Source organism: Falco cherrug, chromosome 4 (assembly GCF_023634085.1).
Source record: "Falco cherrug isolate bFalChe1 chromosome 4, bFalChe1.pri, whole genome shotgun sequence".
In the NCBI taxonomy this organism is placed as follows: domain Eukaryota; kingdom Metazoa; phylum Chordata; class Aves; order Falconiformes; family Falconidae; genus Falco; species Falco cherrug.
The window spans coordinates 73,708,066-73,724,252 of NC_073700.1; the positions used below are offsets into that span (position 1 = coordinate 73,708,066).

The following is a 16,187-nucleotide window of genomic DNA, read 5'->3' on the forward strand; positions in this document are numbered from 1 at the left end:
TCCTACCTTAGTAGCAGTGGCTGGAACCCAAATTCTCATGGAATAATTAGTAGAAGTACATCAGGCAAATACAATGCCCAAATAGGTATTTGTTCCATACCAAAAACATGTATTTTGGCATAACTGTCCCTGCTCAGGCTGGAAACTGCAGAGTTGTTGCAGATCACAACCAGATTTATATTGCAGTGGATAAGCTATGAGCCATTATTGTCATGCTTTCTGAACTAAAGCATGACACTCTTCTAAAACAGGAAAAAAGACCTGAAACCTTATTGTCTTACCTGAAAATTCTTTGAATAAGCACATGCTGGCTGACCAGATGAGACATGATTTGAGCGTTGTGAAGTCAAACACTAGTTCTTCATATATCAGCTAGATGAGAACCTGAATTCTGGCACCTGGTACCTAATCCATCCACTTTTCCTCAAAAAATAAAATTGAAAGGTGTAGACCAAGGAAGGAGGTGAGGTGTTTTACTCTGCAGCCTGTTGTGGTTAACTATTCTGGCATCAATTAGTAATTCATCACTAAGACCACCAGAAAAGAGTTTCAAGTTTGTAGGCTGCCTGGATTACTTAAAGCATCTAATCATTTTCTATTTAAAAGAGACCCTGGGAGCACATGTGTTAATTGCTGGGGTTTTGCTTTTGCTCAAGACTGCCAAAAAGTCCATGTGTTGCTATAAAAATATAAATTGCTACGGGTGGCAGGTAGAAGGGTTTTGTGGCTAAACCTTCTGTCTGGGTGAATTACATATGAACTCGATACTAACAATACTAGGTGTGTAAGTCTCTGCTCTTGCTTGCTTCCTGCCTGGTTTTAATTTTTCTGGTTTGTACTTGACCACCTTAAGAAGGCGATCAGTGAGAAAACAAAGGCAATATATCTCAGTATCAAAGACATGCTGCAACAGGTGATCGATCCTTTGTCACATCTTATGCTGCAAATATTAGCTTTTGTGATGCTGGTCATATAAATTCTGTGCCATTAATCATTTTCAGTCTACGAGCATAGCCTCCAAATTGCAGAAAGCCTACACACAGAATTCCTCTTTGCTCAGCCTTTGAGGGACAAAAAACTTGTGGTAAGGGCTGATTTACTCTGTGCTGGTCTATAATAAAACATTAACAAAGAAACTGTCAAATTTCAAATATAGATGAATATTTGTCTTCTAATATTTTGACCTAAATTTTAACACACACCCCCAACCAAAATTAAAACTATAAACCTAGACATCAAGCTAAAATGAAGAGTTTTCCAGACAAGCTTAGTTTCAACTGTGTTAACAGCCTCTCTTCTCCCACGTGTTGCTTACCACCTCTAATTAACCAGCTGGAAAGAGTGTAAAATTCTCCCACTCTCAACCCTAGAGAGGCTTGGAAAGGCTATTAGTGCACTGGACGTGCTGTGTAACAAAGTTGGTTTCCTCCTAGGAAATTGTAAAAGTGTCAGTATACAATGAGGTATGTACTGAGGGCATGCTTCACGTGGGCTCTTTTTAGGACATGTCTTATCTTTTCTTTTAATCTAAGGAAATGATAAGGTCAGCGTGTCCATGATGGCTTTTACGGATCAGGATGAATTGGTAGTCAGTGGTCTGGAGATTCCCCAGGTCTTTTTATATAAAGAACATGGCTTTGCATGTATTGCTTAACATATGAAAGTCACAAATGAGAGGAAACAATGAGAGCGCCTTATAGCAACAAATAGCTGCCTCCTGCTTTTACAAAGCTGGTTCATTTCTGCACGTATATGGAAACATTTTCTTTCGTTGGGTGTGCCAGAGAGGAAAACAGAAAAAAATAATTTTGGTTGCTTTGTCTTACTCTGTATCTCTTAACCTGTACTATTCTATAGCTGTTCCTCCTTTTACAGAGTCTGGGGTTTTTACAGATGTTAACAACTAGTGATAAAAACTAAAGGGATAAAAACTCCACCAAAACGTAGGATACATTTTACATTAAGAGCTTTAGAGGGAAATTATATGAGTGTATCCTCAAAGTTATCAAAAAAAACTGCCTGAAAAATGTTAGGTATAAACTGGTCTTTGAATGAATAGTTGCTGGAAAAACAGTTAAATTTTATTTATTGCTATAAACAATGGAAACCTTAATTTCTGATAATGTGAAAATCTATCTTCTTTGTTGCTAAATTATGAACACAGGTAACAGTTTATGTTTTTACAGCAGTATTTCATGTTCTAAGTACTTTATCATAGGTTGAAAAAGAAAGTTCTAGATTTGGTCCATAACAAAGTTCTGCCGATGCCATAAATTCACTGTAGAGACTTGTAGTGATGGATAATACAACTATTGTAATTAATGTGAAGCATATTCCCCTCATCCAGTTTTGCTAATTTTTTTTTTCTTTTTTTTCCTGTGTTGCGTCATTATCGCTATAGGAATGGCTCACAACAGCAAAGCAGTATGTTAAAACTAAAAAAAAAAAAAAAAGAGTGATCTCATTCACCATAGCTTTTAAGGTAGTGGAAACTTTCCTGTTTGTTTTTCCCTGGCATCGGTTTTCCCCCATTGTCTGCCAATAACCAATTAAATGTTTTGATACTGCACTGAGCAGGTGTCTGCAATGAAAAGAAATGTCACAGTCAAGGCATCGCTTTCCCAACTGGATACATTTCACTGTGATCTCTGACCTCCATATTGGTTTCCTTTTGTTACAGGCACTGCGTGTACTGAGCTGTGATTACAAGATGGAAAATGAAACTAGAATGGTGGTTTGTGATCTTGGGAACCCCATGGTGGCTGGTGCAAACGTAAGGGAAAACCAGATGCATTTACTGATTTTTATCTAGTTGAATTGTAAAGGGGAGCAAATGGAAACCTATTCAATTAGCAGAAAGTGTCCCCATAAGCACATAAACCAAATTATTGACTTGGATAGGAAATTTTTGGTATAACAAGAGGCAGAGTTTTGCTTCTGAAAAACTAAAAGTTTGTTTTTCTAAGATTAATGACTCTTGAGCCTGTGTTTTATTTCTTCTACTGTAAAGAAAATGAGAGTGACTCAATTTAAGTTGCCGAAGTTGCACTAGTATATTGAGAATCCCAATCCATAATGTGATCTGTTTATTTATCTCTTTTAGTAATCTTTCTGCTTAAGGTATATGTAGTAAATGACAGCTTCTTTAGCCTGATTCTCATCTTGAGTGGATAAGGATTGTCTTCTCAGTTCAAATCATGATTTATGTCCATGAAAGTGTCATTGGAAGCAAGTTTTCCTTCAAGTTATTAATGTCATTCTAAACATTTTCCTAAGACAGCTACTCATAAATCATACTACACATTAGATGGAACATTGGTAGCCTTGTTTCTAGACAAAAGTGGAACCGAGCAATGACTGATGATGGATGGAAGATAAGGATTAAACGTAGGTTTGGAGATTAAAGAAAGTACTACCCATTCCACAGTTGTCATCACTTCTCCCTGTTTCATGACAAAACAGTTCAGGACAATCCCAGAATTGTTGAAGTGGGGAATGTTTGGCCATGGATACCCTTGCAGAGGAATTCTAGCACTGCTCATAAATTCATAAATGCTAGGAATATTTAACTAAAATAATCCAGGCTTTTATAGCTAGATAAAAACTGTCCTAATAAAAATAAAGCAATCAACAGCATGAACATATATGAGGAATAAACAACAGTTTTTAAATGAAAACTACCACTGTTTGCATTTCATATTGGACCTGGAGCTTTGCAAAGAAATGAAAGCAAGTCTCGGTAGTATTTTCAAAATTCCTACCAAGTTAAGGTTTGTCCTATGGAAAATCAATATTTCGGTCTTCAGACTCTCTGTAATGGGGTGTTTTCCTGGCCTCTTATCTATCTTAAGGCAGTTCCTATCTGACCTTTGATAAAAAACAAATGGGTCATATAATAGGAGACTGGGACTAGAGCAAGCTTGTTTGGATCTTATGGTTAGCTTCAGATCAGTAATAGAACTTTTGAAAGTGAATGTGGGACCAGGTATCTAATACAGTCATCTTCTTTCATGGTCACAAGCAGTCCCAGAGAGACTCTGGGATTACAAGGACCTAGAAACACTGGAAAATGTATTCTAGGTGGTGGACCTACTGGGAGCAGGAACCTGCCTGGTGAGGATCTTTCTCTGTAGAACTACTGTGAACTAGAAGTCTGAAGGGGGTACTATAAGTGTTTTCTGGGAAGGACATAAGGAAGAGAGCTAAAAGATTTTGTAGTTTTTATTTTACTCAAGTAAATGAAACTCCTAAAAAGTAAGAGTAACTGAAAATATTTCCAATGAATGGAATTTTCATAATGGGATGATGGGAGACAATGACAGGCTGAAGCACTAGATAAATTCCAAGTCAAGGCAGATGATTTCCTGTACCGGAAAACCAGCAAATTTTGATATCTGGTCAATGATTTCCTGGTTAGTCTCATGGCAGAAGCAGATCCTCAAGATACAGACAGAAGTAGACAAGACTCTTGATTGGAATGCAGTGTTGGGTTAAGAAGAGCATAAACCCCCACAAATTTAGAAGAGGAAAGGAAGACTAAGCACAGGAGACATTAACATTGTATACCAAGCTAGGAGCAAGTCTTTGTGGTTTGCATGTGGTCATAAAAATAAGCAATGGAGAGGTCTGAGTGTGGAGGTGTTAGGCTACAGCCCCTCACACTCCTCCCTTTGAATCCAAAGCCCTACTTCTACATCATCCTTGATCCAAAATTCTAGTAGTGCAAAGACTTCAGGAATGCTATTTGGTAGCCACTAAAGCTGTACTGCTCTCACCTGTCTGCTTATGAATTCTCACAGCCTAACCATGTTTTTCTTCAGAATCAGCTCTACAGCTGCCATAAATGTGCTGTTACCAAATATTCCTAAGCAAAAAACTTCATAAAGAGACACTTGGAAATAGCAGAATAAAACAGCAGAGATCATAACATGTTTAAGGATAGTCTGGCTTATATCAAAAGAATCCAACCTTTGGAAATGAAGGCATATGAAGGCAGAGCATTACAAAGCCAGATGGCAAAAGTGTTTGGTTATAGTGAGTGAAGGCTTGGAGCCTAACTTTATCTTTGAAACCATCTCTCTTGGAAGTTTAGTAAAGGTGAAAGGACTTGAGCTTTTTCGATCCAAATGTATTTATCATGGCAAATGTACTTCCAAAAGCAAAATACCAGCCCTTTGTACAAATTGCATAAATCACGAAAGGTTGCTCTGATCCATTTCCAGTTTTGCAAAACAATTCTGCTCTGGCAAGAGATCAGTTATTCTCAAAATATTCGTTCAGAAAGAGGCTCTTTGTGGAAGTTGTGAGGGAGTGGGAAGGGAGGATTAGGTCAAAATCAAACATTCCTAAAACTCTTTAACCATTGAGTCACTGTAATGACTTTTCAGCACCCTGAAATCCTAGAATTCTTGAACTCTTTAAGATCAGCTTCTGAATATGAGGGTTATGTCAGGATTTTGTGGTATAACCCATGGGATATTACTGCAGCGGGCTACAGAGTTGTCTGACACTTCACATCTTTTACTGTCATCAAAATTGGTTTATCTCTGACTTTTTGAAAATCTGTGACCTTAAAATTATTTACTGGCCACAAAAATTACTTAACCTTTCCAGTAATATCTTTGTGGTTAAAAAAAAGATGAAAAGGTGAAAAAGAAGACAAGAAGAAATGGGAAGGAAAATCATGACACTATATGGCCAAGAATGCAAACTAGATGCCTGCGATACCACCTCACTGGCAAAAAGTGCTCAAAGTACTTATTTATGACACTGAAATGGATCAGACTGACTAGCTTCCTAATGCCTATTCAGCGACCTTAGCAAGTGAGATGTAGGTTTTATTATAAATTCTGGTAAAACAATTTGGAAGTAAATAGAAATGAATAGAAACAAGGTTAGAAGACTGGGAGGGTTGGAAGATAGTGCCTATTTCTTGGTATGTATCAGACTGACTCTTCAAGAGCACAGAGGTTTTATCTTTCATATGCACTGTTAACAAACTTCAAAAAAAGCTAGCTGTCTCCCAGCATACTTCTAGATACTGTCAAACATAATAGCAGATTAAAGCTTATCAGTTATAGCAGAAATGTCATGTATTTCAAAGATACGTGGTGTTACTAACATGAAAGACAATGCAATTTTAATGAAACTAAGCTCACTTGGAAAACTATTCTGACAAAATGAATGTCCTATTAAAATAAGGAGGTTGACTGATTGCTAAGTTACTAGCTCAAGCAAATTCAACTCCTTTGGCCTCAGCAGGTTTTCGGCAAGGGCATGTGACCATCTTTGCCCCATTATTAGTAGCAATGTCAACGTCTATTTGACATTAACAAAGTAATGTGACCATACAAAGGCAACATCTGCAGCATATTAGACTCATACAGTAGGAGTTTTTTTCAATATTAAGTAAGGTATTAAGCCTCAGGGGTATAATAGATCATCAAAACTGTAGTTCATATCAGCTCTGAGGAACATTTTATCTTTGGTTCACCAAACCTTTCTACTGCTATAAGTGGAAGCAAATGTATATGGACTGATTAGTAAAAACAGTAAGAGAAATGCCAAACTGAATATTTGGATTTTTTTTGTATCAAGAGATTAAAAAAATCATTATATTTTTAAAGGTGAATGAAATATCAATAGTTAAAATCACTTCCAAAAAGTGGTCTTAAATATAGCTTACACATTTATTCCAAGTCAGCTATTCAGCTTCTGTTTAATTTAATTATTATCTTCTAATCTTAAAATATTTTACATCAAAATAGAGAGATTAGCTATAAGTATGACATTAAAATGGTCAGAATTCAAAGATTTGAACTTGCCATTTCTTTTATAATGACAATATTGCTTTCAGCATAGGACAACTGAAAGAAGTAATCAAAACATGTTAGCTAAGTCTCATTCTGGAGATGGATTAAGATTCAGTGATGCTCCACTGCAAGTGAGGAAAGAAGGAGAATTGAATGAATTTTTTTTTTAAAAAAAGAAATGCTTGGAAAAAAGGAATTGCTTAAATGTCTGAAATTACACCCGCCCCACAGAGGAAAATGCCTCCTCTTCAGTGGTGTTGAATCTAGGTCCCAAAATAACACTCTACATTGTTGCATCCTGTCCTCTTGTGACAATGCCACCCCAAGTATGTTAATGGAAGTACGCCAAGCAGACAGCTTTTTCTTTCCCTTCTTTCCCCCCACCCTCTAATCTAGCCAGATATTGGCAGAGGTGAAGGAATAATGTCCTCATTTCCTAATGCCTTTTGATGACTTTCTCAGGAAGATTGTTTATCCACATGTAACCGTCCTTTTTGAAAATATAAAAGCACAGTGTGCAAGTTATCTGGCAGGAAGCTCTACCACCAGGCAATAGGGGATGTAGAGGGGAGTGAGAAGATGTTCAAGATTACAGACTGTAGATGTTGCTGTCAGTGTCACTGCAAAATTCACCTTGAAAAAATTACCAGATTTAAAACACATGCAGTTGAAATGAGGCGATTAAAGCCATTAATTTAATGTTGAGGGCACATGGTATCTCCTCCCTGTCACTTACATACTGTAAGTGGGGCTGTAAATATGTCCAACAAGACGATTACAGAGACCCCACCAAAGGCTATTGTTTATTCCTTCTTTAGTCAGCCCTGCAATTCCATTCTTTCTTCGGAATTAACTTGTTCTGCTTTACCCTATGCCCTTCTTGCAAAGCAAATTAACAGAGGGAGTAAGCAAGGTCTGCATAAACACAAGGGAGCACCAGGGGAAGCCCTTATGTCCTTCGGTTTTGGGAACTCTGTGTTTTACTCTCGCTTTCAGTGGTCACACACTACAAGTTGTGGCAAACTGAACTGCAAAGATAACTTTGAAGTTGTAGTCCTCTTAACTGAACTGCAATGAAAAAACTCAAACCAAATCAAATGATCAAGCTGCTGCTAATTTAGCCTCTAGAAGAAACACAGGTGATCAGTCAGCTCTGCAACACCTACAGCATGCAGCTCATATGTCACAGTTGCAGAGACAACAGGAGGAGCAGGAAGCCCTGGACAAAGGCATGCATGGATGGAGGCATGGACAAGAGGTGCCAGACAGCTATTATTTTCTTTTGCCTTGGCGAAGTAAAGCAAAGACTGTCTGGATGAAGAAGAGCCCACTGCTGTGTTCTTGGGAGTATGCTGCTTTGTTTCTCTTGATCTTTCCTCTGTCCAGCCAAGATTTCTATCTGGCAACACATACAGGCACAACAGTAGTTTTTCCTGAAAACAACTAGATGACATTATTTCATACAAATTTTAAAAAGCAACAGTATCCTATATAAATCTGTGAAATGCAATGTTGAACAGTCCTGCTTTTTTCATACGGAGACATCAACCATTTTTAGTAACCTGTTGTTTTGTTTCTTTCTCAGTTCTCTACAGGCATTCGGTTTTCTGTTCAGCATTTTGAAAATGCAGATTTCAGCATCAATTTTGAACTGCAAATAAAAAGGTTAGATGTTTTACAAAGAGTGGTTGTTTAAATTCTGAATTCCTATTGATATCTGAATTTTATTATATAAGAAGTAACTAACTCTTCAGTGTGAGTAGTTATTTCATGGGCTTTCCTATGGTAGCTTTCTTCAGGAGGATTTGTGGAGTTGAAGTCTTGTTAGCTTTTAGCAAAATCAGTCTCAGGGTGGTTCTGAGAATTTTATTTTGTTAAAATTCAGGTTAACTTATTTGGGTCAGTGATCCAAGGATCTTCTACAGATCTGTCAAATTTGCGCTTTGTTTTCCACTTCAGAATTAATGATGTGATCACTTTGTAACAAAGTTGTGTATTTAAAAACATATCATGCTCTGGAGAGAAAAAAAAGACATGCAACTTCTTAATGATGATTTAGAAAATAGAAGAGCAGTTAAAATCTGTTAAACAGATTTACTGGCATGAAGAAAGAAAACTGTTTCAGTTTGATGCAGGTAACCTTTGCCATTTTTCCATTAGTTTCTTCCACATTTGTGGGGCTGAAGTATTACTGCTGGAGAAGCTTCTTTTTTATGCAGAGCAGTACTTCCTCCACAGGGACAAAAAACCACAGGACACGCTGGGTTAGGATAACAGCAAGAAAAACCTGGGACTTCTTCAGCAGGTGGCAGGGCTTCTGCTCCATCTGTCCTTATCAAACACTCGCTGGAGTTCCTGATGGGGCCCCACACAAAGAGACTTAATTGCTAATGTCTGGCCTTTAATGAGGGCCTTGATCTTGTTCACTAGTAAATAACGGAGATATTTAAAATGTTTAAGTCATAATTCCATAATGTAACCCTTGAAGTAAAGGGCATACAGAAACTTGGGAAGGGCACAGCAACACCATAGAAGATGGTGAGGTGCCTGGTCAGGCCTCAGCCCTCTGCCAAGAGTCTGGCTGGTGAGCTGGAGGTCATGCAAGCCTGGGAATGGGCTCCTCCAGAGGCAGATACAAGATGTAACGTCTTAGCTTGTAGGTCCCCTGTCCATACTGCTATTATTGTCAAGTCATTAATGAAAGCAATATGATTTTAAATGTGTATCAGAGGTTCTTGTCACTATCCTTTTCATGCTGTGAAACTGGAGAGGTTCAGAGCCTTTTGGGTAGCTAGATCTTTCTAGGTAATAAGAGTTGAGGGTAGGTCACTTCCAAGGCTTTACTGAGGAATAAGTCTGAACTTTAGGAGATGGCAACATCTGATGCTTTCTCCATGAGTGTGACTCACTAAAATGTAAAGGGAGGAGATCTGCTGGGCTACCAAAAAGGACAATTTCCACAAACTGGTATCAAAATGCTGAAGAACACCCAGCTAGTTAACAAAAAGAAAAAAAGAGAGAAAGAAAAAAGTAAAACTTGTTGCATAGGAAGTGTACCCTACAGTTAAAACTCGCTCCTTTGTACATTCATTCTCAAGCAGCACTACAGTTTGAGCATGTCTATGTCCTTAGTGAACAGGTAAAAGAATCTTAAAAAAGAAACAGAAATGCCTAAGGCTGAAAGAGGAAATTACCTAAATGGCAGGAAAGGGAAGCAGAGAACATATCTGAATTTGTGTCCTGGTCTGAGTTATTCAAGAGAAACCTTTAATTTACTTCAAAATATCAAGTGGAAAATAAATATTTTGGTTTGTAAGACTGAAGTTCATTACTTATGGGAAATAAGATAGAGGCTGAGTAGTGTCTTGAAATCTGATTTCTTTTCTGATGTGGAATTTTCTAGGCAATTATATACCCCTTAGAGAAGGAGATGTCCTGGCACTTTTATTTAAACTATTTTCTTCTCTACAAAATAACAGAGCACAAACAATATTTGAATACCAAATACATATGACCAAAATCTGTATTTTAACTCTATGGAAAGTAGTACCGTTACACAAATTGGAGAGCAGCTTATTCTAATGAATTAGTGGCATAGTCATTTTTATACTTAAGCAATGTTTGTACTTTTGTACTCAAAGCAATCGCCATAGAGAGTTACATCAAAAGTACAAATAATGTTTGAGGGGAATCTGCACCAGTTTACAAACAAATTAGAGCTTCTCCTAATTTTAGCAATCTGTAACCAGAAATCCTGGATCAAACCAGTATTGCCCTTTACTCCTCAGGAGTTGGTTGCTGGAAATGCTGGCCTCCTCTGAATGTTTCCATTAGACTGATGCTACCCAGATGTGATAACAGTAAACTGTGACAGCAATAGAAACTTAGTCTCCATGAAGCAAGGAAGTACTTCCACACTGCTTGAAAAAAGCCTCCAAACTTAGTATCATTAATCCCATAATTAAATAAACTCTAAATCTGTAATTATTTATTTTCACTGTCTTCATGCATTTGAACCTACAAACCTTTCTTTACATGAATGGGCTATAGTCATAGTAATGGCCTTTTTGAAGTAAGAGAAACTACTTTTATTATGAAGGATTTGCGATAAGAAAAGACAGTAAAATGAGTGGCAGCTCTCGGCTTTAAACATAGGGATCTGTTTTCACTATCAAGTGGGACTAAGTGTAAACCCTCTCTGGACAGGGGAGGGGAGAAAATAAGAAAGGTAAAGAAACAGTTTAGTTTGATTCTTTATCTTCAAAGACTGTTACAATTTTGGAGAGTCATAAATGCAAATTGTATTTTAAGAAAGCCTATCTTGTTCATTAACACTGCTTTCCTCCAATGCATGAAACACCACTGTATTCTATTAACATAGTCCTATCCATACAGATAACCAAGCTGAACAAGGGAATTTACATAATATTTTAAGCTAAATAAATTTGTATTATCATATTCACACATAGGATTCTTTAAAGGAAGTTTGAGTTGATTATATTGTTAAACACATGATGAACTCAGAGACTGAAGAGTAGCAATAGCAAGCCCTTGCTGTAATACGTCCAATGGCATAGCTTCCTAATTGTAGGCCTTGTTGCATTCAGTGCTTTATCTGTAACAATCTAGAGTTCTGCTAAATAACCTTTTTTAACCCTTTTACATATCTTTTCCAGCTCTAACAAGATTAATCCCACCAGCAATTTAGTTAACCTCCATATCAACATCAGTGCAGTGGCTCAAGTACAGATCAGAGGGTAAGTATTCAACCATTTCAGTTCATAATAATAACTACTTTTTGTATTGAATCTTTCCACATACAATAATCCTATGTAGTGAATATTTTAACATACTGTAATTCCCAATGCCTTATCCACCCAGAACACCTGAGAATTCCCATGAGTCTTACCCCTGCAAGCCTTGCAGGACAGAGCCACTAAGGACTTACCAGCTCATGTAGGGCAGGGCTGCCCACAAGGACTCCAGTAAACTCACTGAGTGTCTCTGCAAATGCAGCACTCTGTAGAATCCCACATTGCAGTAACACCGTTTAGAGCCAACATTTTATTTGGGCATTCAAATTGTGAATGGATGTTTCTAGAACAAAATGCCTGTTCATATGCATAGGTCTGCTTGTGCAACCACTTAGGCACTTAATTCTGAATTCCAAAGCAGAAGCTGCTGCTTTTATGACTGGAATGATGAAACACGTTGTGGCCAGGCATATACTAATAGGAAGCAGGGTGAGGCATCTGCAGAAAGGATGAATAAGGAATGAGCTATGACAAGAGGTCAACCAGCTACTACTGCATGGTTCTTACATTTCTGTCTGAAGCAGGTGCCTGTCTGTTGACACAAGGGATACCGAAGCTAAACAAGCACAGGATATGATCAAAGATGATCTTTTCTATCTCTGTTTTCACATACAGCATGGTTTCAGAAACTATAAAATGTGATTAGGTGATAATTACCATATGAATCAGCAGTGTGCCCAGGTGGCCAAGAAGGCCAATAGCATCCTGGCTTGTATCCGAAGCAGTGTGGCCAGCAGGGTTGGGGTAGTGATCGTCCCCCTGTACTGGGCACTGGTGAGGCCGCACCTCGAACACTGTGTTCAGTTTTGGGCCCCTCACACCAAGAGGGATGTTGAGGTGCTGGAGCGTGTCCAGAGAAGGGCAACGAAGCTGGTGAAGGGTCTGGAGCACAGGTCTTATGAGGAGCAGCTGAGGAAACTGGGGGTGTTTAGCTGGGAGGAGACTCAGGGGGGGCCTTACTGCTCTCTACAGCTGCCTGGAAGGAGGTTGTGGTGAGGTGGGGATTGGTCTCTTCTCCCAAGTTGTAACAAGCAACAGGACAAGAGGAAACAGCCTCCGGTTGTGCCAAGGAAGGTTTAGATTGGGTGTTAGGAAACATTTCTTCACTGAGAGGGTGGTCAAGCATTGGAACAGGCTGCTCAGGGGGCTGGTGGAATCTCTATTCCTGGAAGTGTTTAGAAGGTGTGTGGATATAACACTTAGGGACATGGTTTAGTGATGGACTTGGCAGTGTTGGGTTAATGGTTGGACCTGGTGATCTCACTTTTCAAACCTGAATGATTCTATGATTCTGTAAGAATCTCAGACCACCCTATAAAATCTTGGAATTAGACTGCTATCCTGACATCCTGGGGGAAGTTGGCAGGATATTCTTTTAAAGCAAATAATTGCCAAACATGCTTTTTGTCTGGGATCTCAGATTTCCTACGTCTCCTCAAACTACAGCTGTGGACCTTAACCATTGTCAGCTCTGCAAGGGGAGTACAGGCGGAACATGGCCTGGCTTCGCTCCCACAGTCAAGCCATGAGGTGTGGCTGATTTGAGAGGGGTAGATGTCCCTTACATGATGTACCTCAAGGGGCTGCCTTAGGTGTAAAAAGTAAAAATGCCTTTATGTTTTTATGGATTTATAAACATCCATTTATTTGTATCACTTCAAAGACAATACTTTGACTACCTAGTGCCAGCAGAGTGTCCAATCATTTTGCAGATCATATTTTCTGCTCTAATATTTAATCTAAGTCAGGGAGATTTTAGAAGTATTTTCATCATATTTTGGATTTTCCAGCTTAAGACAACTAACCCTAAGGCTAGTCTTTTAGGTGGAAAAAAAGAGGACTGGCACTTAAAGACAATGTAGATATATATTGATGCTTGTATTTCTGAAAAGGAGCAGTTGAAAGACAGCATGTTTAACAAGAACAGAAATGAGAGTAGTATTTCATTTTCTGTAGTTAGTGGTGATCTAGAGACATGAGCTGGATAGGGAGAGGTGAAAAATCCAGAATGAGGGGGGAAAATTTCTCTTAGAGAAAAAGAAGTGGATGCAGAGGAAATAGGAATCAAAGGGGTTAGATGGTGGGCTGTGGGTGTGTGAGAAAATGTTGGGAGCCAGCAACTGCTCGATGTTGCCATGGGTGGGCACCCGGATTAAGGGCTGGCTGGACTTTCAATTCAGTCAATGAAATGGTTATAGATACTTACATGAACTTCTCAGTAAGGGCTCCTTCCAGTGCTGTGGTTTCTGTTTTTTTCAGTGAGGGTGCTCATTGCTTTCACAGAAAAATTGTACAAACTTTTTGTATTCTTTGGAAACATTTTGCCTCTCTCATGTACTTTCTGTGCCATAGCGTGTTCTTTTAATGAAAATTTCTGTAACAGGTGAATAGATAGACAAAAAAATGACCAAAACATTCTTGGTTCTTAAAAAGAGCTTGCCCGTAAGTGGAAAAAGTGGCTTGAATTTGCTGCCTGCAGTGCTAAGAAACAGGTCATTAAATACAGAGGAATTACTTGACTGAACGACTTCCAGTTCCTTTCCTCTTAAGTCTTTTCTTATTAGCTATAGCATGCATGTACCAAGGAAAATTCCCAAGTGCTTTGTTGACAGATTTTGTTAATTACTCAGAGATGCTGAGGCATTCAGCTCCAAGGGAACTATTTGCTCACAATTTCCTAGATAAAAATAAAAGAGAGACTGTGTCCACATTTGGACTGGAAAATATCTAGCACTGGTTTCCCTGCTGCTCTGCACAGAGTTGCATGAAGTGGGACTGGAATCATTGTGCATTTTACTGAGTAAGTAGTTATGAAATTGTGCATATGTATACATACTTATAAATTTGCAGTGGATCCATGCAAATACTGCCTCTATGAGAAAGGAATAAATCTTCTTCAGTATCCTATTCAAAAGAAATTTAATTCAATGAGAAGTTGCTCTGATAACTGAGATTTTATTATTCTGCCTACCTTTTGTTCTATAAAAATGTAAGTTTTAAGTGTTATTTCTCACTGCTGAAAGAGCACTAGAGGAATGAGGGATTCAGGAAGGAAGTAATTTGGACTGAGAGGATTTGCAGCTGGTAGAATTCTTATTGTAAATCCCACATAAGCATTTTCTGTAGAACATACTTCCTTTATCTTATTTTTCAGTGCTCTTGTTTGATTATTGTCACCTAAAAGTCTAGGAAAAATTCTCATCTAATAAATCACTCAAATGTTAAAAATATTCTTAGTTAAATGCAAAATAAAATAGTCAAAAGGGGAATTCTGTTTAATTTGATCGGATTTTGCTGCTTTCATGTCAATAGCAGAAGTCCTCAATATAACTGTAAAATCTGTTAAAATAAATGTTCTTATTTACTTTATAATTGTTTTAATTGAACACCTACATTTACACTTCACATTTTGTAAGTCTGTGTGTAAGAAAAATACGGCACAGGGAGTGTAGTAGAAAATACTCATTTTTGAAATCTCGTGCCTGCTTCTTTTTTTCTATGTACAGTTTCTGGTTTGCAAATTTTTGTGGTAGCTTAAGGGTTTCTGTGTCTTGGCTTTTGCAACAACACAGGAAAGTTCCTATTCTCCAACAATTAATAATTAAAATTCTTATAATAAACAAGGCCGTTTGTGAAATATAATAAGTTAGGCTAGCTACCTCATCTAAAATTACCTTTAATTAATATGTTCCATTGTTCTTACTACTTTGACTTGTAAATTTGTCCCCTGGCTTACTTGTTAGTACAAACCTCTGCCTTTTGAAGTCTGGGGAAGTATTTAGAGTTAGCATTTAGAATTAGCAGGGTATGCCAGGGTACCCTAAATTTCATGAAGAGTTGTACATTAGCTGGATGCTGTTAAGTTGTTCTCTGGGATCACCTGCTGCTTTTAGAAGCTGTATTTGGTAGAAAAGTTTCTATCAAACATTTCATTCATTATATCCAACATTAAGAGCTGGAAGCAAGAACAGTTTGTTTCTTCCTAAAGTATTTTTAAAAGTCAGCATTTGCAACAAAATCATCCAGTCTTCTGTCCTCTCCTGCAAGGGGCAATCTGCAGTATTGCTTTCTCTGTTAAGAATCAAGGGAAAGTGAATTAATATTGGTGGGTAGAAGTCCATCATTTTAGTCAAATGTTATATTCTGAAAAAACTCATTAGCAATTCTTTTAACAGTTTTCTGTCTGAAAACTTCCAGCTTTGGCAGAACAAGCATTGAAATTTTATGGTTTTCTTTAAGCTAAAGATTCTGGAAACCGGCAAAACCAAGTGAGCATCGTCCCTTGTAAAGGAAGGGTAATACTTACCGGTTTAGCACCAAGAGCTACTTTCAGTACTAGCAGATGGCAGATATCTGTGCCAGAACTCACTGACCATGCTAAAAGAAATTCTTGGGATCCATTTTCCCAACTTCTCAACAACTGAATAAGGTTAAAGTTGGCATCTGAATGGGACCCTGCCAAGGAACTTATAGTTTTTATAGGAAATAAAATGCTTGTGATTCAAATAGAAACGTTAACAGACTACTTGGTCCTTGATGTCAGACAGGGAAGGGAAGGAAA

At 38.0% G+C, this 16,187-nt stretch overlaps 1 protein-coding gene across 1 annotated transcript in view; it reads left to right on the forward strand.

Moving 5' to 3' along the window:
• Window positions 1-16,187, forward strand: part of ITGA8 (integrin subunit alpha 8) — a 118,542-nt gene that overhangs the window by 61,883 nt on the left and 40,472 nt on the right. The window contains exons 21-23 of the mRNA XM_055708533.1: window positions 2,681-2,773; window positions 8,398-8,477; window positions 11,489-11,569. Of these exons, the coding sequence (XP_055564508.1) occupies window positions 2,681-2,773; window positions 8,398-8,477; window positions 11,489-11,569 (254 nt within the window). The remainder of the gene's footprint in view (window positions 1-2,680; window positions 2,774-8,397; window positions 8,478-11,488; window positions 11,570-16,187) is intronic.